The sequence below is a fragment of the Coturnix japonica genome, chromosome 2 (genome assembly GCF_054131305.1).
Source record: "Coturnix japonica strain WE chromosome 2, WE-NBRP24, whole genome shotgun sequence".
Classification (NCBI taxonomy): Eukaryota; Metazoa; Chordata; class Aves; order Galliformes; family Phasianidae; genus Coturnix; species Coturnix japonica.
The window spans coordinates 136,146,057-136,169,704 of NC_140664.1; the positions used below are offsets into that span (position 1 = coordinate 136,146,057).

Sequence of the window (23,648 nt, forward strand, 5' to 3'; positions counted from 1 at the left end):
GTGCCTGCATCTCCTGGTGAAGGAGAAAAGTGAAGGTGACCGTATTCCATATCTAAACCTTTTGGCTCTCTGCCCTTCCAGGACAATAGAAAACTGTAAATTGTGGTTTCTTCTCTGTTTCAAGGCCTATACGCTCAGCCAACAGTGCAGTCTGCAGTCAGCACAGGAAGGGCAGGAACAGACTTTGGCAAACATACATTCTACCATATCTTTAAAGGTAGAAGTATTCCCCTGTCATGGTATAGACATTTTCCCTGTATTTTTCATGAACATGAACACCAAGGAAAAAAGAATCTATTGTGTACAACTGGTATTTGAAAGAATCAAGCAAAGATTTCTTCCCATGCACGTTCCTCGTGCATGTAACCTTTATCTACATTTAACATCAGTTTTTAAGCATTTATTCTCAACAATCTAGTGATGGATGCATTTCTGTTTATGAGGGGTGCTGAATTTGATTATAACTACTTTTATGGGTTTTGCTAATTTCTTGAACTTTGCTAAGCAATTGACAAACATGTTATTAATCTTGAGTTCTCTGTAAGAAACACAAATAAACGGTGAGTCATTACTGGGTTTTGTGTTTTGTTGGTGGCTTTTATTTTGTATGCCTTTTTGTTTTGTCCCACCAGTGAAATGATAGCAAGTAATTCCTCTGAGTGAGAAAATAAGGAAGGTCGTTGCATCTACTTGGCACGATTTAAACACAACGTACTTCTGGAAGGGCAGAAAACCAGAGCCAGCACAGTCAATGTGTTTCTTTCTCACTGGCAGCTCAACCACACGGGATGCTGAATAACAGCTGTACACACTCTGGTAAGAACTTCTGCCCCTTTGATTCCTTCCTGAGGCTGTGCCAATGTCTGCGAGGAAAAGGCGAGCAGAGAGCAGAGCGGGGCTGACCCAGATTTCTGCAGAGCTCTCCATGCCAAACTTTCACTAGAGCTGACTTCTCTTTGCAAGATTACTTAACCTCTCTGTAATACTACTGGTATTATTACTCATAATAGCAACAAGAACAATAAAAAAGCATGAAGAAGGAAAAAGATCATGCTTTGCAAACCTGATGCTGTGATAGCTGCCGGTTGGTGGCAAATGGTTATGAGGAGTTTTGAGTTATCCTAATGATACAAAATGAGGAAAAAAAACCAAACAAACATCACAAATAAATACTGGCTTTTAAAGACTGGCTCATGTAGGTCTGCAGCTGTTTGAGAGGTGCTTCAGTGCCTTGCAGAGGGCTGCTTCTTAGCCATCATGCTCCCTACCAAGTCCAAATCTAAAACCCAGAGATGCCAAGGGGAGGAGGTTTGTTACTACACTGGGCTTCAAACTGAGAGATAGCCTAAAAAATGTGGGACACAGAAGACAGCGTCAACATCTTTAGGCTCATCCTGACCTCCTTCAGAATTTTGGGGAATTTAGCCCTTAATACGTACTCAGTGCTTGCAGTGTGAAGTGAATGGATGCATCTCAGGAGCACTGGTTGGTACGTCACAGCAGACATACCTAAAGGATCAGGACAGATGGTAAGACATCCCATAGGCCCCACCTGCATCCCAAAGGACTTCTGCAAACTGCCCCAATGACTGATCTCTGCTCCATTTCAGTATCAGCCAGGTGGTGTAAAAATACTTCAGCTTCCAGAAACTTGCCCAGAAGAAATAAGACAACCATGAGACTCTCAGACTGCAGCAAAGGAATAGTGACATTACGATGGGCTGAAGAGAGGATCCAGGCCAGCTCAGAGTCTTTTCTTTGAGGAACTGACAAGTTTGGTCACTTGTTCCTAATTTCTCATTACTGTGAAATTCTGAATCATGCTTCAGAACTGGAAGAGACCTTTTTCTAGGTGCTCAGCTGGTTGAAGTGTGAAGGACAAAACACTGTTGACAACAATGGCGGTGTCTCTTTGCCATTGCTGAATACGTGAGTTGTGTCAGAAAACAACCTTCTGTCTCTCCTTGCAAAAACCACCAGCAAGTGACAAAATATTCTGCTCTCCTTCTCCTGTAGGAATCAGGCATTTCATAGAATCATAGAATGATTGGCTGGAAAGAGACCTTAAAGCCAATCCAATTCCAATCATGGTCTGGTTGCTTCTCACCAACTCAGGCTGCCCAGGGCCCCATCCAGCCTAGCATTGAGCACCTTCAGGGCATGGGGCATCCACAGCTTCCCTGGGCAGCCTGTGCCAGTTCCTCTCCAGTCTTTGATTAAAGATTTTCTTCTGAACATCTAACCTAAATTTTCTTGTGCTCTTCCCTTCTCAGACAACCCCAATCGTATTTCTTCTTCTAAGCATCCCTAGTCAAACTCAGTGACTTTGGCTGAAATTATACGTAATCACACCAGCTAAGATGCTGGCCAGATGTCTGTATGTGTGTGTGTGACTCATTTGAATGTCCCAACAGCTAAGAATGGGAAAGAAAGAAGATGCTCAGAAGGTGACTGTCCATGAGCCATCTCTGCGCTTACATCCAGCAGATTTTGCCCTTGAACCTCATAAAGGCAAGTTTGCCTGGCTGTATCCAGCATCTTGTGTTTCTCCTCATGAATGTTTGGATTAGTGAGAAACAAGTAATTTGGAGGGGGAGGATGAGCAGAAATTTGTAACTTTATAGGAACGTGACTCATGTCTGTTTCCATGAGCTTCCACGAAGAGGGAGGCTGAGATAGTGACCTTCTGAGCTGGTCTTAGCTACACACACACAGGCACATAAGCTGGAGATCTGCAAACACCCTTCCCTATCTCAAACTTCCTGGGAGCAGGCAGAGTGGGCCCATCTCCACTGCTGTATCTGGAAGACTGAAAATGTCACACATTGTGATAACCACATTTCCCATCTTAAAATTGCACTGTTTTCTGGCTTGCTATGATACTCAGGTCAAGGAAAGAAGAATGCAGCTTTTTGCCTTTATCTAATGACCATGAGCTGTTAATCCTGCCCATCCCAGAGAAGCTTTTTGCCAAGGAATGAGTATACCCAAGGGAAGAACATGTCCCAAGTTGTACCAAGCTGTCCATGTTAAGAACCAGGTTGCAAGAACGGGCAGCTATGGTACCTGAGGGTCCCTGGTCATTCTCATGTGTGTTACCAGACAGATTCAAAAAGGAAAGGGCAAACCAAATCAAAGACACTGATGCCCAGTGTGGCTTGTACCCTTGCAAGAAGATGGCAATGTACACTCCCCGCAAGACTCTTGCTTTACTGGGTGAGATTCCCATCCTCCTTGGCTGCCCAAGCCTCCAAGAAGTAAAAGGACCACGTGCTGCTGTGCAACCCTCCCTGCAAACTCTCAGCATCTCTGTTGTTCAGCAGGTGGCAAGGCCCGTGGACAGCCCTGCCTCCATTAACACTGGGGAGACTTAGATCACTGGGTATATGTGTGTGATCAACTGCTGGCCACATTGATGGCTCACTTTTTCTTTTTTTTTTTTCTCATATAACTTAACCTCTCGTTCCACAGAACAGAGAAAAGGTATGGAAACCCTTGGCATCCATTGTGTGGCCTGATATTCTTGCCCACTAAATGCTCTCCAGGAACCTTTTTCACCCTTTTGCTGCTTCTCTTCTTCTCTTTACATCACTGTCTCTCTTTCTTCTTCAACAAGTACTGTGGGTCTGTCTCCATCATAAAGCCCAGAGCCATTCAGGTACTCCTCATCCTTGTTGTACTGCTCTGGTCCAGAAGAAGGCATAGAGTTTTCAGATATAGAGCCATTTTTTACATAACCTGGTAAATTCCGGTGTCCATTGAGGGTCCCTGGTATAAGTCTTGTATTGAGATGAAGGGCAAGTGCCCCTCTCGTGGCTACATTTGTGATGCTGGTGTGGGAAACCATTGGTCCATAACTGTAGGTTGTGCTCCCACTTCGTGCTTTCCTTTTAAAATCAAGTGCTAGTGTCCACCTGCTCCATGACTTCTTTATTTCTGCTTGGACCTGAGAGACGAGGGGGAAAAAAAACATGAGTAGAAGGAGAAGGGGAGAGAGAATCATCAGGAGGAGCTAATATCTGCATGGATGGGAATTCTATGGAGGATGAAATTGGAACAGACATCTTGGGTTCATGCTGCAGGACATAAGGAACTTATCTGTAGTTGCATTTCACCTTTAAATCCATAAACTCTGCCCATAGCAGCTTCATGTTTGTTCAAGAACATAATTCAGTGTGCATTCACTGATCAGCTAAGTTTTTACTGTGCAGCTACAGAAGGGATTAAAAGAAGCAAAGGCAGCTCAAAAACAATCTGAAAATAAAAGCACATCACTTGAAACAGAATAAAAAGATCAACAAAGCTCGGCCTAACAAAAGAGCTCGATGATTAGACAGCTATTCTATCAATCCGCTTTTACTCCTGACACAGCTTTGATATTAAGTGCCACTAAACAGCACTTGTGCTGGGAAAAGGAAAAAAAAAAACACTTTTTTTCTCCCATTAGCTACTTCCAGTAGTTCATCAATTGATGCAGATTGATCTGTATTTCTTTTAAGACCAAAATGAATGTATGAACTTTCTGTGTAGATGGACAGATCTTTCACTGAGTGCAGACTAGGGCTGCTTCTCTAGAAAAAGAGGGATACACTGACGTGCATCCACTTTACCACCCGCCATTGCAACTAGCTTAACACAGGTAGGAGATAATTAAGAAGCTTATGACTCTTACCTCTCCATTGCAAAAACAGTATATGATGGCAACAAAAAATCCCTAGAATGAAGAAGAAACAGCACATTAATGTTAATTGAAAGAACTGAGATGTGAGAAAACCATCTACATTTTTCTGTTGGCCAATAGTTTACCTAGATCTTGATGGGGTCAGTGACTATTTTATCCCACCCTCACCCAGCAGGATTTGTGGAAGTGCACAGATGCAAGCTTTGTCCCCATCTTCTTTACAGTTTATCTAAACTTTCTTCTGCCCAGACCCACTGTTCACCTTTCATTATTCACACCAGTTGACTGTGATTATAGGTAGTAGAACATAAACCAAATGTTAATCACTCAGGGAAGGCATACAGTGACCATGCAACACAACTCTGCTTGCAGAGAGTTGCATATTCCTGCTGTTGCACCTTATATAGGGACAGTCCTGTAAATGAAACTGTATATTGCTCAAACCTAGAACTGAGGAATGAATTCACAGGACTGAAAGACAGCTTGAGAGAAGTAAATCTGAATAAATTTGAAACAACATGTCTCTGGATCTCTACCAGCTTATGTCTGGTCTGCAGCTACATGGATATTGTGGGGCAAGATATCTTTCAACAGCAGCACACTAACCCTTTTTACGCTCTGTTTTGCAAATATAAAACATACCCGCTGCTAAAATATTGTCAAATGATCTTGTGAATGAAATTTGGCATACTGTAAACACAACACTGTTTCCAAAGAGAACATTCTGCACTCTCGTTTCCCTCTTCTCTGTGTTGAATATCTCATGGTCTATGTCCATGGTTTAACAGCTACAACACAGTTAACAGTTACCTGGAAAGAGTTGAACAGCATTTCATAGTGCATTTGAACTTGCCAAAGAATCCCTGACACATCTGTGTATGGCATAGCCATGAAAACAATATAGTGAACGCCAAACAGAGGCATAAGGACGAGGGTAGATTTCAGCAGCTTCCTGTAGCAACAAGGAAAGAGAAAGACAAAGTCAGATGGAATGAAACTCCCAGCCATGCCAGTCCATCCTATACCTTGGGTGTCTGTCATGCATAATATCATTCTGTCTAAACATGCACCCTTAGCTAGTCCTGTATATCTTACATTTACAAAAGCACTGTGTCCGTCTGCAGTTTCAAGCTATTTCTTCCCTTATGACTTGTGACACAACCCCATCCATCCTTCAGCACATCTCCCTCTCTACATGTCTCTGTGTGATGCCAATGTAGGTACTGGAGATGAAAGCACCAAGACTTCTTTGTCTCAGACTATTCACTATTTTGGGACAGAAACATGGAAAGAAGGTGGAGAGGTGACATGGACCTAGACCACTGACTCCAGCTGGACCTGTTTGGTCAGGATTGGACCAGATGATCTCCAGGGAGCCTCAGTCTTTCTGTAATGCTGCAATTTTATCTATCATCTGCTCATTGAAGCAAGACATAAAGGCCCACTCTGGGTCAGTGCCTTCTGTGAAATGGTAGGGTAGGGAGGGAAGTGCACCTAGGAGCAGAATCATGCTAGATACCAAGAGGATGGTGCAGTATGGGGTAAGGAGCAGATCATCACATCAGGCATTTCAGACTGCAGCATCGCAGAGAGGTGGTGGATGCCCTAATTCTGGGGACATTCAAGGTCAGGCTGGATGGGGCTCTGAGCACCTGACTGATCTGTGGGTGTCCCTGTTCATTGCAGGGGAGTTGGACCACATGGTCTTTAAGGTTCTCTTCCAACTCAGTGATTCTATGAGTCCATGATCCCCTGGAAGGCTCCCGTTTGAAGGAGTAGTTCCATCTCAGCTCAAGACTTATAGGAGGGGATAGAAGTGAGCTACAATGAAGCCCTGAGTACTTGGCTGAGTTTGCTCCTGAGGGAATCAGCCTTGCCTGGAAGTGATGCTAATTGAAGGATTAAGCCTGCTGCCAAGAGTTACAGCAAGTCACCGAGTGCAGGCAACTATTGAGGGGGGCAGACATTGCTACCAGAAAGCCCTGGTACCATCTCTGTCCAGCAACTGGAAACCACTGAGGGAATGTAAAACATTAAGGAGCAGGCCTCATCCAAACCATAATTAATAGCAAGCTTCAGCCAGGGATAAATAAATAAATAGATAAATCAGAGCTGTGACAGGGCGGCAAAGGAAAATGGAGAGATATTTTCCAGCCAAATCTCATTCCTGCTTCAAATGAAACATCTTGTGTTTGGAGAGTGAGATGGTAGCAATGAGCTCATGGTTTGCAGTCCAAATTAATCTGTTCTTTCCCCTCGGTGTGCATCCTGACTATGTGTCAGCTCAAGAGATGATGAGAAGCCTTGGGAGCTCTCAAGCAGCTGAGGTGGCTCAGCAATCTGCTTTTTCTATCCCATTTTGACTATGCTACAAATACCCTAAATTATCAAGAGAATAGAGCTGGCAAGGCAAAAGAAAACAAAACAAATGAGGAAATGCCAGATTTCCAGCAAAGTTTCAGGAAGCACCCAGTGAAGGGCAGGTTTAACAAACAGACCATGTTTTACAAAGCACAGGAGGGAAATAAGCAAAAATAAATAAAACAGTACAAGCTTTAGGGGCATCAACAGCATAAACAATGCTTTTATTTTTGCACTCTTGGTTCCAGGCCAGTACAGTCACTTCCAAACTATCTGGAGGAACTGAACTCCTCTATATACTACAAGGCAGGTCTCATGGGTTGGACTGGAGAAGTTTAGGAGAGATTTAAATGGCTGCTGATCATTCTGCATTACACAGAAGATGACATTCCCCTTGCCTTGTTTTGGGTGTCTACAGTGTCTACAGACAAACCAACCACCCTGGGTTCCCTCTGTAGTTAAGCGGGGACTTTGACCCAAAACATGAGGAGGGTTTATGACTCACCTGTACTGTTGTCGTGAGTCACACCTCCCTGCATTTGTTTCCCGTAGCTTGGTTGCTAGGACTCTGATAATATTGATAAAAAGAATAAAATTTACCTGGAAGAGGAAGAAAAAGAAACAAAAACAAGATATAAAAAAGATTCAGTCAGTGCTCATGTTGGCCATTCAGTGTCTCCCCAAGATGAGTCAAAAGGCTGGGGCATACAATGACCTTGTGATTGTGCCATGTATGAGCTGGAAGATCTTCTATGCAAGAGATGACCTCCATAGGAAAAACCCTGTCTTCACATGAAGGTGGCTTACAACTCTGTATGGGACATTTTTATGGCCTTATACTCTTCTCAGTCTGAGTTTGGTGTCCAGGGAGCAAAGTGAAATTTGGTTCTATTTGTCCCTTACAGTCAACCCAAGATGAAGGTTGTCTTGGGCTGAAAGGAGCATTAGAATGTTGTTTTTCCATGTTTCCATTGAGGAAACTGCATCATGTAGAAGACATAGAGTAGGCATATCTAGATATGACAGATCAAGAACACAGAAGGGTAATATAACTCTCTGGAGGAGTGTTTAGTGTGGACCAGATAAGGACAGTAGGGACAGCAAAAACAGCAGAAAAAATATGTTTCCTAGTACATCTCTGCTCAGATGCTGAACCAGAGCATGAACCCAGTCCATGCTCACAGTGATCAATGCCGCAAAAGGTAACATCTCTCAGTTACACTGACACTTATGAGAGGTGAGAAACAAGGAGATTTTGGAGGGATTCCTGGCTTTTTGTCTGTCCTTGGGGTTTGGTTTCACTGGGGCCAGGATTATGCCTGCTGTTACCCCACACACATTTGCTCTTGGTGATGTGGTCAGGCCATGTGCAGATCCATTGTGTAAGCACCTATATGGCAGCATATTGCTGGGCTAATGTAGATGCCTATGGGATTCTCTGGAGGTTCACAGTGATCGCTTGACTTCTCAGATAACAGTACAGCAGCATTTCAAGGAAACAAATTACCATACCACACACAGGCTCATAGGGATTATTGTGGACCTCTAGTTTGATCTCCTGCAAAATACAGCCCATAAGACCTCCTTGTATTCATTTTGGTTTGAGCTACAGCAGATCTGGGCTTCAGTGTTTCCATGACGGAGATCCTACCACAACCATGGGAAGTAGTTCCAATGGTTAATTATCCTCGCTGTTAAAACAAGTAGTTCCCTGAACAGCTGAATGAACACAGCCTGGTTTGCTATGGCTTTGTCTTCTGTGGTTGGATTCTTTCTCCTTTAACGAGGTGCAAGTTCACTTCAAACAGCTCTCCTCTGTGTTAAAAAGGAGTAAGGTCACATTACGCCCTTTTCCTTGAAGGGGCATTAGTAGAATTTTTCTCCTGTATCTATTTGACTATTTTCACGAGGTCTGTGGGAATTTAACATCGATGCAACCCCATTTGGTTAGAATTTACGGACTGGCAGAAGGGTTCTGAGAGGGATGGACAAACCATAGGCAGCCTACAGATAAATCAGAGAACATGGCCTACAGGCATATATAATTAATTTTCATTGGAAACCAATGTTTAAAGAAAAAAAAAATTAAAAAAAAAGAAGCTTTGTTTCTTTTATGAGTTTTTTTCCAGTTTCAAACACGCAGCAGTGAGGTCTTGTTCAGCCTTTGTCCACTACATTGGGGATACTCAATCTTATCATAGTCAGAAGGAAAACTCCTGTGACTTTTCCTCAAACGTGTTCTAAGTTTTAAATTAAATACAGAAAAATTAATGGCATCAAAGGTAGAAACAGAGTGAAGGGTTTTCATACCCCTCAGCCTTTAATTCTCTGCAACTACATCCAGAAAATGCATAGCTTAGTCCAGTAACATATGACTAGCCAGTGTGGGAATTGAAAAAGCAGCCAAGTGAACAATATAAACCCACAGAAATTAAACAGAAACAACCCGCAGAATATTTTTACATGATAAATAGCTGCATTTGCATATAGCCAGGGTACAAGCACAGCAGAGCCTCATGGAGGAACGTTATTTTTACAAGGACGAGCCTCAATCGAGCTCTTTCTTCTCTTCTAATTGGGCTTTAAATTAAATGCAATGAGGTTGCTGGCATTCATCTAGTTGAACTATATGAACTTCTCCATCCTCCTGTTTCGTTTCCAATGACCACGATGTGGTCTTGGTGACTTGTTTCTTCCAAGGTGCAGAACTGATTGATAGAGCCGGGTTGGAGAATTTCTACCAAAAGGAAATTCTGAAGAAGAAAAAAAATCCCCCTCAAATCCAAAGCAGCTCAACTCATCACACATATGATCGCATTCTGAAACTGCCCTGCTGCTTATGTGCAGGAAGGCTGGCTTTCTTCTCACCCACCCTGATCATATCTCAAAGGACTCCTGCTTTGTGAGTCAGAGCAAAGTACACAGAGTTTGATGCAAAACCCACTGAAAACTATAGAGAGATTCTTAACGACTCTGTTCAGCTACTCATGGTTGTTTGTAATGGGAAGTTAGGGCACGTGAGTGTGGAAAAGCTCTTTTTCTTGCACTTACATAAATATTAGATAATAGAGTAATAGAAGACTATAGAGAATGACAGGGAGAAGAAAGAGGGTAGTGCCTGAAAACTGAAAGCAGGTTCTCAAGCTAGTTAGGACTCTACTAAAACACATCATGACCCACTAGCTTCCCCTCATTCAGCTTGTCACAGTGCTTCCCATTGCAGGTGCCTGGTAAGACTACATGAAGAGTGTAATTAGAGCAGGATAGCTTGGCCCACTCTTTGCACTGTGCAGGCATCATCCAAATACAGTCACTGCCTCCCAGTTGTTGTGATCAGCCAGTACTCACCACGATAGCTGCCAGGATGGGCACCTGAATAATCCATTTTAAATTGCCAGCACTCAAGTCCCAACACCTGAAAAGAAATTGACATCCCATCAGGATACCATTGGTTACAAAGACCAGCAGACTTGGTGTCTCCTTGGGCAGATCCTCCCTGGCAGGCTGGGGTTTCTCTAAAGTCTGTTGGTTTGTAAAGGCCTGGCTCTAACCCTTCTAACTAGCCCCTTTTCTGCTGTCATACCATTCAATACTGAAACCTCTGTTAAGTGCATTTAAAGCTGTACTCTCTAGATGATGGAACAGCCCTTTCTATTGTCATCAAGACTGATTGCCTTGGGACATGAACCCACCCTTTCCCACTTCTTCACCTTTTTAAGAGAAAAACATGCACTAAAAATAATTTTGGTTTTATGATAACAAGAGAGACTATGATGGGCTGTACACTGGTTTAAATGGCTTAATACCACCTCTTGGAATAAGCCTCCACAGATCCTGACAGATCCTCAGCGATATGTCCTGCCAAATACATGGTGGTACGGATAATTCTGTTTTTTTTTTTCACATTCAGATTCTGTGTGCCTCCTTCAACCTTGTTCTCATGGCGAGACCCATTCTGCACAAAAGCTTTTATCTTCTCTTCAACTCTAGCCCTTATCCAAGTGAAGACTGAAAGGGAACGCTGTTGGTAGCATGGACGTTCACCTATAGTCTTCCATCTGCTGACAAGGGGCTGGACACTATTTCCTCCCATGAGTTTCCAGCAGCCATGGAATAAGGTCACTTGGTGTTAATTACTCTGTTTGAATTCTCTCCAACCACAGAGAGAAGAGTGCCACAGGCCTTTCTTTATCTGAGCCAGACAGCACCCAGATGGCAGCTGCAGTTTTCATTTCATGGGCCAGACTCTTCCCAGGCAACTATTCAAGGAAAGTGAGAGACAGGGGCAGAGAAACCACCAGCACTGACTGAGAGGTTGTACGAGGACGAGACTGTGCCAGTGCAGATGTGTCATACTTCAGTAGCTGCGCTACCAAGTCTTTCCATGCTTACAGCTTAAGCTTTTACCCTTTGAAAAGCAGTTTCTTCCTAGGCAGAGCCATTTGAAAAGTTGTCTGCGGCCCCCTCAAATTTCAATAGCAAAATTTTGGGTGTAGATGAAACCTGTTGTGTGCTCGGCCCTGGGCTTTGTGGTACCAGGGACGCTATGGGTGCTTTCTTCAGCTTAATGGAAGAATATGGTGCCTTTGGGTGTTTGTGCAGGACATAAGAAGCGGTTGATTTGGAATCTGTTTTTCTGACAGTAGCCAGAAGTTAATATTTAAGGATAATTGGGCTAGAGGGCTATCATACTATTCCAGAATAATTCTTCCAGCAATCTGCAGTTCAGGATGACAGTACATTACTGAGTGTTTAATATGTCTGGAGGAATTTATCCTCCATGAGTTTTTATGAAGGCTTCTAAATCCTAGGTCCATGCTGGAATCCACCTTGCCTGCAGCAAAGAGTTGCAGCTTCACCTCCTCTGACTGTGCTGAACCTCCTACCTCCCAGCTTCGTGCCATGATTTCCAGTTTTCTACTGGAAGGAGAAGTGAATGACTCAACTCTACCGTGCTCTGCTGGTCATTCATTCATGATTCAAGCCATTCCTGTCTCTGCCTAGCTGTGAAAGAGTTTCCTTCAGCCCCATGGATAACAGCTGCAGGTGTTCACATTCATTCAATTCTGTAAAATTCTGAGAAGCCAGGAAATTTGCACCCATGTCAACTATATCAGTTTGCAAACTCACCTTAACAGTTTGCTAATGACATAGTGGGAATTGATTCTGGCTTTGCCTGGTTCTTTTTTTTTTCCTTTTGATTCACCCTCGAAGTCACCTATGCCAAAAACCCCACAAAGGCATCACATAGGAAAGGGAGAAAAGAAAATCCAAGCAGACTTACTCTGTGTCAGCTAGAGTGGCTCTCACGCTGGCCCACGCTGTAACAAATACAGCAGGGAGTCCTGTAAAGAAACACAGATCAGTGGGGTCAGTATGGAGCTGAGGTCTCCCTTAGCATAAGTTCAAGTAGAGAGGGATAGGACTTGTCAGGATGAATCACCAAGTTCTTGTGTCACGTTCTGGCTCTGCCTTTTAGAGACACAGGCTGTAGGACTTGAGCGTGTGTGACTGCTCTGGCCAACTGATTCAACTAAAAGCAGAAATGGGTTTCATACAATGCATTGTTCCAAATACATCTGCTCCTTTGCTCTGACTTCAAGGGAAGGTGGGTCTGGAATCAAGCTTGAAATGTATCACACATAAAATGGCCTTGTGTACACCGAAGTGTTGCACTGCATCCTGAATGCCTCAGTGGCAGCAATAAAACAAGGTTTGGCCATGCCTTTGGCATCTTCCCCTGTTCATACCTCCCAGCCATCCCAAAATACCCTCTGTAAGGCTCTATCCATCCCTTCTGGGGACGGAGAGCAGAGCTGAACAGGTGTGAGCTGCGTGGTACCACTTCCTCAAGGCTAAAAGACACATCTTGTCCCATTTGATTGAAAGGAATGGATGTGGCATTCAGAACAAACTCATCTATGAGCCTAAACTGAACCACACTTTTCAGTCATCACCAAGACAATACCTGACTGATACACTGACCAGAGCAGTAAGAGGTGGCTGTCAGCTGAAGGAGGAAATTTTGGAGGTGATTTGTTTTTATCTATTTTGTTTTGTATGAAATGTCAAGGCCCCTTTCATTGCTCCTGACTCTCTACAAATTTTCTTTGCTCCATTTTGATTTTTACTGGCCTGGATGGTTTAAAGGCTTTGCTAAGTATGAGAAACTTGCTGTATGAAGCAGGCAAATGCTGGAATTTGGAGTAATACTTGCAAAATACTCTAGCCTAAGGTTAACTCCCAAAGGAACCATCCTCATTTCAGCACAGTAACACTAGGCATCATCTTTTCCCTGCAAAAAGTAAAAGAATCACCAATATCCAAATGCAATCTTCTATTTATTTTTTTAGGGTCCAGTTCTGCTTTATTTGTACAACTGAGTCCCCTACTGGCTTCCCTTAAAAGGCAGGATCAAATCCACAGTAGCTTCCACAAATTCCAGAAGAATAACCCCTTTCAGGTGGGAAAAAAAAAATAAATATATATATATATTACAAAATAAATAAAGGCGACATTTATCACCGGTGACTGTAAATATGCTGTTCACAGTCTAAGCTCATTGGGGCTCGGCGTGCACAGGCACACGCTTAACTTTCAGCATGCACTTAAGTCTCATTAGAGTGCTTAAAGGCTTTCCTGACCACGGACGCTTTCCTGATCTGGGGTGTGGGGCAGGGACGCCTGTCTCATACACATGTGGACAACGGGGCTGTTATCTTGGTTGGAACCTTTAAATGCTGTGGTAATATAAGAAAGCATAAATAATTAAACACAGAGCCTCACTCAGGACCAGAGCAGCAGCACAGCCTACAAAGATACATTTATAAGGAATGTACCCTGCTTTACAATCCCTTGCGATGGAAAGAAAATACTTAACCTATTGCACTGGGAACCCATGAGCATGCTGAAGAATAGGGCTTGGGGGAGGTGATGATTTATTGTAACAAGCACCATCTATTTCCTCCTCAATGTTAAGGAACCATCTATGAAAAATACATGCATGCACCAAACTCCTGGCTACCAAAGGCTTGGATGTGTGTGACTTTGCTGATAGCATTAGTGATGTCCTCATTTCCATCAGCTGCCTGTGCTCAGAGGTTTGCTGCCCGCCTGTGAGACTGCAGTGTTCACCCGTTATGGTGATGCTCTAAATTTGAAAGATGGATTGTTTCAGAGATTGGACGCATTGGACACATACTTGTTCCTCCCTAGTCTGTCCTGTACTTCAGAAAGGACACTGTTCCCATTCTTACTAATCCTGTGTTGTGTTCCAGGTTCCTAGCAACAATAAAACATACAGGAGAGGTTAACTACATCTAAAAATCCCCTCATGTGTATTTATATTGTGGGCTGCCACCTCAGTCTGCTCAGGCGAGCTTAGGGAAAGGATCCTAGACATTTTCTGCAAGACACACAAATTGAACTCCTGGCACCAGTTTTATTGCTACGTTTACCTTTGTGCATCTAAAACACGATCCTTTATTGTGATCATAAATATTCTTACACTTACAGAAAGCAGAATGAGTCCTCTCTCTACCCTGTTCTTAGGTGGAGTTTTTAGTGATGGAGTCACCATCCCTGGACGGGTTCCCAACCATGGAGATGTGGCACCTGATGACATGGTCAGTGGGCATGGTGGGGTGGGTTGGGTTGCACCTGGTGATCTTAATAGTCTTTTCCAGCCTCAGTTATTCTATATTTCTGTGATTCTATATTCTTTCCACATCAACACAGCATGTAGATTTTGGACCATCAGATGATTTCTATAGTTCAACCACTTTTTCCCACTCTGGTAATCCAGTCCATAAGCTGGTAGAGTCAGAAGGCTCAGATTTCCCTCCAGCAACTCTCTGACTTTCAGAGATGGATCACTAACTCGTAGGTATCTCCATTAAGAGCAATACCCTGGGATGAACCATCCCTGCTGCTGAGCACTCATGACACCCACAGATAGGAGAACCGTTAACCAGAGCATCAGGACTGAGCACACCTCCAAGTCAGACATCTAAATGTACCCTCAAGCAGGCAAGTGCCCAGGAAGATACAGCTCCGCAAGGAAGAAAGCCATTTGTGATTAAATGCATCTGGCCAACTCTCCAAGGGAAGGACAGCATGTCTCCAAGAAGCCCATGATCTCCTTATTGGCTGTGTGTATTGTCAGATGCAGGAGCAGATGGCTGCATGTGTGTCCTCCCCATGCCTACAGAAACAGTGTGTGACTGGGCGGCGATGCTGTGAGTGACTTCTACAGAATCCACATTGTATGCGCTGTGCATTTCCAGTTAACACACACAGTGTGTACAATGCAGGTGCTATATAGTCAGGTATGGAACAGGCTGCCCAGGGAAGTGATGGAGTTGCCATCCCTGGAGATATTTAAGGGATGTGCGGATGTGGTGCTTAGGGGTATGGACTGGTAGTGTTGGATGGATGGTTGGTCTTGGGGTTCTTAAGGGTATTTTCCAACCTACATGATTCTGTGGCTCTATAATCTCCCACCAGACAGAAAAATTGCAAACCTCAAGCTAGACTAAACCTGGTGGCCACTCCTGCCACTTTTCTTGCATGCTCACCATGCATGTGTCTTCTGGCAAATAGATAAATGGTGCATGTATCAAAGGTGCAAGTAAGAGAGGTGGCTTGCTTTGGTGGGCACAAGTACTTTCAGGCAAGGATGATTTTTGCAGAGATAAACGTGTAGGGCTTCCCATCATGATTCATGTTGGATACTAGGAAACATTTCTTCTCAGAAATACACTGGCACAGGCTGCCCAGGAAGGTGGGTTGTCACTGTCCCTGGAGGTGTTCAAGGAATGTGGAGATGTGGCACTGTAGGACGTGGTCAGTGTGAATGGTGGAGATGGGTTGGACTTGGTGATCTTGATTAAGATTTCCAATCTTAATGATTCTGTGATTCACCAACCCATGGATCTGTTGGTCTTGCTCAGGTCTTCCTGCAATGCTCACTTACTTACACTGTAGCTGAAAGCCAGTGCAGTCCAGCCGGAGGAATTAACGTGGTGTGAAGGAAAAATGCCAGTGGAATCAGCTTGGGTTTTCTGGCTATTGGTCATGCTTCTTAGACTTCCTTCATAAAACAGCTGCATGGAACTTGCAGACTGCTGGGGAATTTATTGTTGCCCATAATACCATTATTTATTTATTTTTGTTGTGTGCTGGCAAGAAACACATTCCTTTCTGCCACCGGTGCCTCCTTTGCAACTGCACGAAGAGTGCTGCTGACTTCCGTGGAGCTGTGCTCCTTTGTGCCAGTGAGGACATAGACTGAAAAGACCCGACTGGAAACCTTTGGATCTGGCATCAAAGACCAAACTGTATGTTCTGGTTTCCTCTGTAGACTGGAAATAAGCTGTTGTAGGGCGATCCTTTCTTCCCTTCACCTTGGAAATTTCCAAGCGGGATAAAATCCTCCCTTGTTTATTGTTGTGCAAGCAAAATAAAATAAAATAAAAATCCAAGTTTTGGGGGGGAAATGTATTTTCTATACCCCCATGGAACCTCATAATTATTTATCACCAAATCCCTGTCCTTCACTGCTGTGGTATGGGCAGGATCCTGTGCCCGCTGCAGGGAACTGGAGTTTTTCCACTGACTCCAGTGGCTCTTGGATTGGTTTGTCCTTTTCAGTGCCCAAAAGCTATCAAAGCAATACGTCTGTGCGGGTGTGTGTGTGTACATTATCATGCTAATCAAAACAAAGCAAAAACAAATGCAACGGGAGGGATCCTATGTTCTCATTCCAGAGGAATTTAAATGAAGCAACCTCAAACTTTTGGAAGCACACAGATGATGGGTGTTGTGACAGGTGTGACTTCAGCTTTGTGGTCGCATTGATAAAATGATTATTCTCTGGCAGTGGTTGGAAGAATTAATGAGAGAAACCCATGGCTGTTAGACTGCTTTCCTTTGGCTGTGTTATGAGTGGCATCAAATAGGTTTTTTCTTGTTAAACGTATGGCATTATTTTCCAGCTGATTCCCCAGCATCCAGAATTTGCTCTGGGGAATTGCTTCTCCAAGTTTTCTCCATGCTGTGCAGTGACATTTTCTGAATAAGCAAATTTTATGTAGCTTGAATGTTTGGAAGAGAGTGTGGGGTTTTATTTGTTTTGTCTTAAAAAAGAATATTCTCTGTCTCCAAGAAGATAAGGTAAGAAATGCTCCATCCCCCTAATCTCTCTATTTATTTATGTCCACACAAACTTACAAATTGGATAGGACTCAGTTTTATCTGAGAGATGGATGCCCACTCTAGTCTGACATTGTGCCTCCCATCCTTATGAAGCAGCACTGGTTGCTCCTGGCCTATGAATACAAGATTAGCAAGGAGCTTTTGAAGAAGGAGAAAGGCTGGAGAGAGTCCTGCAGGCTAATGGTTCACTTGCATGTTCATAGAATTGTTTGAGTTGGAAAGGACCATTAAAGGTCATCTAGTTCAACTTACAAAGCAAAAAAGTGCCATTCTCTCTAACCTCAGATTTGCACCATAATCTGGTTTGCTTGGAGCTCTGCTGTTATATATGGTGCCAAAGCAAAACAGCAGCCTACCATTCATTTCCTGGAACCCTTTCAAATAGTTCTCCATGTTACACATCTACCATTCCTTCCTATGTTCGCAGACTGTGGATACCTATGCCCTGGTTTGCCCAGATTTTTAGGTATGCCATGGTTCATTCAGAACCCAAAATCCTGGGTTTTCTTCTGGAAGAAGTCGTGCCCTGGAATGGGGATGGTGTAGCACATACACTTCTCTTGTCCTTAAATGTAGTCAGGATGTGGTCAGGTGCATTTTGGAGCCTGGAGCTGGGAAGTGGCCCAGGACCATATAGTTTAGAGGTAACCATGGGTATCTCAGAGCTGTTTTTTCCTGCTGTAAGCTCCATTGTAGACTCACACCCCATCATTTGTAGCTGTGTCCTTCAGGATCATCTAATATATTTCCTGTTCTCCCTTCCAGTCTGCATGCTTCAGACAATGGTGGGCAGTGTTCTTATTGTCCTCACCGTACCCACACCTGGTAACTCCTTGCAAGCCAAAGCTTATGCCAGAAGTGAACAAAAAGCACATTATCATCTGAAAAGCTTGTGCCCCACAATGCCTTCCACTAATGAGCACCCCCTCTGCACCCACATCCCTTACTCCATGAAAAGATTGCTTGGGTTCAAAGGAGAAAGAAAAAAAAAAGGTTTCCCCACCAACTGCAGGCTTCCACTGGTGATCCAGCTTGTGCAAAAACTCAGAAGCTTTTTACAGCCACTGAGATCAGAGGTGGGAAACTGCAGCTGAGCTCTGATGTTGGGAGCAGATTCTCACAGCTTCATGCAACTTTCCAACCCTTCCAGCTCAATGCTGGTTTCTCAGCAAGAAGTATCTCAAAGCTGGAGATAACTTAGAGAGTGCACTAAAAGCAACTCACATGCATGTATTTACTGCCCTGGAAACATGGCAAGATGTCATGGAAGTAATCCTGGTGATCCTGGAAGTATCACTGTGTGAGTACCACAATTCAAAAGTGATAAAGGATTAATGACAAAGCTCATTGTCATTGCAAGAGCCACCCTATCTACTTACCCCAGCCAAATAACGTGAATCCCCAAAGATATTTCTTCTCTGAGAAAAAAGCCATGAAGATGAGGCTGTGGAGATAGAGCCCTTCCACCAGAATCCAGTAGTAATTGGTTGCCAGGAAGTAGAGGAAGAAGGTAACCGCTACTTTGCAACCCACCTGCAATGACCACAGAAAGAAGGGGTTAGAAACACAGTGTGAAATGCTTGTTCTACATAAATCCATATTTGCCAAGATGGGATGAGAAGAAAGGAGAAAGGAAGAAATACATCAGAACATTCTCTAGCAGAGGTTTTACAAGGAGGAGTATTAGTGTAGGAAGAGGTGAACAGCTTGACATCATGTCCTCGATATCAAGTCCTCAAGAACCATCTAGATGACATTCTCAGGTATATGGTCTGATTTTTGGGTCATACAATGTGGATCCAGAAGCTGGATTTGGTGATCCTCATGGGTCCCCTCCAACTTGGGATATTTGATGACTCTATGATTCTAGGTGAGCAAAGAGGTGTAGAAGGGCTGGGATACGTGGGTGCATAGTGAACTGATACTTTCCCCCAAACACAGAGATGAGAGGTTCACCCACTTCCTAGAGTTTCTGTGCTTTATTCTTTTCCTATTACTCATGGCCATGTTAACAAAAGATCTGTGGCCAAGTCATCTTGGGCTGGGTGACCTGGTGCAAGTCACCTCACCTGGGCCCACTGTCACCTGGAAGTGTGACTTCTTCCAAAGCCCATGGAGGGATTTCACCCCAAATCAAGGTATTTTCTGCACAGATCTGAAGTACTAGGTGGGAAACCTAGCAGGTCCCTGATTTTTGTTGGGAATATTAGCTGGCTTCTCACTTCACACTGAACTACAATATCATGCTTAAGAGAGAGGAAAACTGCAAAGTGAAGATACTGCATGTGGTTAATTGATACAAAGGGATACACAGTGCCTTCTTTTGCAAATGTGGGAAAATGTGAGATGGAATTGAATGAAGATCAATTAAAAATAATAATACTTAATCCCATCCAGTCTTAACAATAACTTCTATATTCATTAAAAATCACCATTTATCCCCACACAGGGTGTGTCAGTAATTGCAAAGCTTCCACTTCTTTTGGAAACAAAATAAATATTGATTGTTGCTTTCATCACTTGTTTGCCTGTCAGTTCATCAGAATGGGAAATGCTATTTATTTTCTAATATCCCTAATAACTATTCCACCCAAGGAGAAACAGAGAACAATGCAGTGAAATATTCTGTGTTCTTCTCACAAGAATGCACTGAAGTGCACTGAGCACTCTGATCAGAGAGTCTCCGAATTAATGAAATGGATTTCTGAAGCAAGAAGAAAACATGCTGCAAATTTCCATTTCAGGGCTCTTAGGCACAAGCTAGAAAACATTTCAGGTGCTGATTTTGTAGTAAGTCATGATCTCTCTTATTGATAACCTGAAGCAATGTGGATGGACGCCCCAAATCAGAGCTACACAACTGGCTATGTGAGAGTCAAGGTCTCAGAAGCTTATCTCAGTTGGCTATTTCCAAAATGAGGTGTGCATCCTAACACAGAGGAGTCAACAGGCACGGCTCCCTGGAGGGGTCTGTGGCATGACAGCTGTCTTTGGGGAAGCACTTAGCGCTGTCTGCTGTTGGACAACTGCTGTGATTACTGCCACTGAACAAACACCAGACAATAGGGTTGTTTGTAGCCAGGTCCCTGGTAGCAGCATGGGCTGTGAAGCACACTTATGGAGCCAAATGAATACACAGGCACAAAGCTTGTGCTGTGAACGGCAATGTCCCATTGGTGGAGATGCTCTACTGGTGTGTTTGAGCTAGCTCTAATATCTTGTTAATTCTTTCTGTGCATTGAAGTTAACATTTGATCTTAATAAAAATCTCTGCTGTCTCTGTAGCATCCAGCAGTTTGTGGATAGCAAGGATCAGTCATGGGAGGTCTATGGTGAGACCAGAGATGAGAAGAATAGACAGCTTCAGCAAATGGCAACAACTTTGAAATCTGAGGATAGGCTTCAACCCACAACAACTACATGGACAATGCAGATGTCTCCATTTGAGCCATCTGTGCCATGAAGAGACACAAGTACTTCTGCAGTCAAGCTCACCTGACCTCACTTAAGTTTTTACTATGGGATGTGATGAATCATACTCTTTACTGTTTAATCTGATTTCCTTTGAACATAGAGTGAAATGGAGGTGACAAGAGTGAATGAAGATGTATCATTTGCAGAGCCTCATCCAGCCTAATCTTGAGTGTCTTCAGGGATGGGGCATCCACCAACTCTCAGAGCAACCTGTGCAATGCCCTGGGTGATAGTTTGATGGTACAGATGTCACAGTGCATTACAGCACAGCATTGCCTCTATGGCTCATACAGGGAGGAGATCCAAGTGGAAAATCAGCTGAATATCCACTGCAGTAAAAATGGGTAATGGTCCAATGCCTTGCTGAAAGGGATGAGGTGTTGGGCAGAAAGAACATAGGTATGAGGCTGCTCTGGTGATACTTACAAACTGTGACTTATCTGCTGGAGGTGCTTCAGTTATGGATTTCAGGTCTTCCTCAGAAATCCGCTCCATCTCCTCCAAAGCTGACCCAGAGTACAAGACCGCGTCCTTCACGAAGATGCTCACAGCTCTCAACATGAAGGAGACAAACAGGTGCATGTGGATGTAGTTTCTAGTGCAGTGCAAACGCCTAGAATGGAGGAAAGAGAAGAGTTGGAGTAGGTTAGCCTTGGACAGACTGGGGGTCACCTCTGCTTCTTGAGAGCTCCATTGGCTTTGCATAAGGACAACATGGTATCAATACTCATTTCATAGAATCATAGGAACAGAGAACCATAGAATGGTTGGGCTGGAAGGGATGTTAAAGCCTATCCAATTCCACATCCCTACTGTGGGCCAGTTGCCCCCCCACACTTGATCAGGCTGCCTGGGGCCCATCCAAACTGGCCATGAGAACCTCTAGGGATAGGGCAAAGCTCTTGTTTCTCACTAGGAACTTTTGGCAAGGAGCAAAAACACACTTTGCTTCTATTGGGCTCAGGTGGTGAGGATGCATGCATTGGGTTGTGTGCCGTGAGTCAACAGCTAGAGGATGCAGTGAGCCAACATCAGTTGTGCAGTGTACAAGGCATGAGCATGTTTATATGCAATACATGCACAGTGTTCAGTGCATGTGCCACAAGTGTGCATCAGACATGTAGTTGCTTTCCCAGATGTACAGGCATCAAGCAGGATACATGCACAGCTCTCACTGATACTAAAGCGTGTATCTCTGTCCCTCTCACAGGTGACTCCTCCAAGAACTCCAGTCCTCTAATAGAGTTAAGTCAGTGTTTAAAGACTTCACACTTATCTACCTGCATTTTTGTGCAGCAGAAATGGGTTGCAAATACTACAGAGCTTGTGGACCTGTAGAATAAACTGCTTATTTTTGTGCCCATACCAAATTCCATCCTGGGGTTATCATCTATGTTGTGCTGGGCTGTTTCCTCTGATTGCTGTTGTAGACACTACCCACTGATGGACATAATGAACAGTTTGGGGGCTCCACCTCAGCAATGGCTGCATTGCAGCTGCAGGTAAATGACCCCACAAATGCTGATTGTAAAGCGCTTTAAGATCCTTTGGGGGGAAAAGCTGGATGATAAGAAGTGAATTGGACGCAGACCCCTAAGGTGTTTTAGAAACAGTGATCTTGCCTCTGGGGAGAAGAGTGAGCACGAATCAGTGAATGGATTTATACCCCCTTAAATCCCCAGCTCTAACATCAGAAATACAGATATGATTGCACAAATAAAAGACATGTTCTTTCCTCTTTCGGGAGAGCTTGTCACAGAAATAACAGTTGCTTCCTGTACTATTATTGTTCAAATTAAGCTAAGTGGAATTGTTGAGGTATAAATGAAGATGAGCTCTGCTCTCTGCATTTGAAATGTAGTCAGTGAATCTCTGGATTATATGTTAACTGGAGCAAAGTCTGGCTTGGCCACTGCTGCTCCTTTGATCCTTGGGGTAAAGAATGTCTCCACCTGTCTAGTTTGGGCTAAGAGGTGACAAAGTGATGCCTCTTGAAGCAAGGAGCACTAATGCATATGTGGACATTAAATATTTTATTAGCCTTGCCAGTGTAGTGCAGAAAATGGGAAAAAGGGTTGAGAGGGCAGGAGGTTGGTGGCCTTTATGGGGTATGGTTGTGTTTTTGGATCATGACTCCAGAAGGGGTCTGCAGCCCACTCTACCTTGTGTGTTTCATAGGCTCAGGCATTGGGATGCTCTGCTGTCCAAGCAAACCCCCCAGCCTCCCTTTGCTCTCTACAGAGATGTCTGAGCACTTATAGAGCCAAAGGGCACACATTTTACACCAGCTGGTACATCTCTGGGGTTTAGCCTATGCTTTCATGGTGTTAGCTGCCAGGTTCATCTGCAGACACCAAATGGCTGTTCATTGCATGGAGCACTTCCCTTTGCAGCTGCTGTCTGGGTCCTGCTGTTTGCTACGAGATGTGACTGCCAGCAGTCAAAGGGAGGAAAATGTGGGGCTTGTGGCACTGGGCTGTGGGGGTCAGAGCCCTGCTCTACCTGCTTGCCATAAACGGATGCCCAAAGGATAAATTTTTGCTGTGAGCCATAGAATAACAGACTCATAGAACAGTTTGGATTGGAAGGAACCTCAAAGATTATCCAGTTCCAAGCCCCTGCTGTAGGCAGGGTTGCCAACCACTAAATCAGGTACCAGATCAGGTTGCCCAGGGCCCCATCCAGCCTGGTCTTGAGTACCACCAGGGATGGGTGGTTACTCTCCATTACTGAGACTATTCATTCCACCTATGGTCATGACGGTAACAAAAAACATGCAAAATCCAGCTTAATGGGCTGGATGGTGCAGGTTCAAACCAATATTTAGGGACCTAGATCCCTTGGAAAGTGGAGAGGGCAGGAAGAAGAGCAAGTGGTCATTTCTAGCTCCCCAGGTGCTGGAGCAGAATGGAGAGAA

The 23,648-nt window shown here is 43.9% G+C and overlaps 1 protein-coding gene across 2 annotated transcripts in view; it reads right to left on the reverse strand.

Moving 5' to 3' along the window:
• Positions 1 to 572: 572 nt before the first annotated feature.
• The window catches only part of PTH1R (parathyroid hormone 1 receptor), a 97,165-nt gene continuing 74,089 nt past the window's right edge, over positions 573 to 23,648 (reverse strand). For both annotated transcript variants that reach the window (XM_085539110.1, XM_015852965.3), the window contains 8 exons: positions 21,158 to 21,344; positions 18,637 to 18,790; positions 12,327 to 12,387; positions 10,391 to 10,457; positions 7,548 to 7,642; positions 5,492 to 5,633; positions 4,673 to 4,714; positions 573 to 3,946 (listed from right to left, as the gene is read on the reverse strand). In XM_085539110.1, the coding sequence (XP_085395236.1) occupies positions 3,584 to 3,946; positions 4,673 to 4,714; positions 5,492 to 5,633; positions 7,548 to 7,642; positions 10,391 to 10,457; positions 12,327 to 12,387; positions 18,637 to 18,790; positions 21,158 to 21,344 (1,111 nt within the window). In that variant the 3' untranslated portion in view covers positions 573 to 3,583. The remainder of the gene's footprint in view (positions 3,947 to 4,672; positions 4,715 to 5,491; positions 5,634 to 7,547; positions 7,643 to 10,390; positions 10,458 to 12,326; positions 12,388 to 18,636; positions 18,791 to 21,157; positions 21,345 to 23,648) is intronic.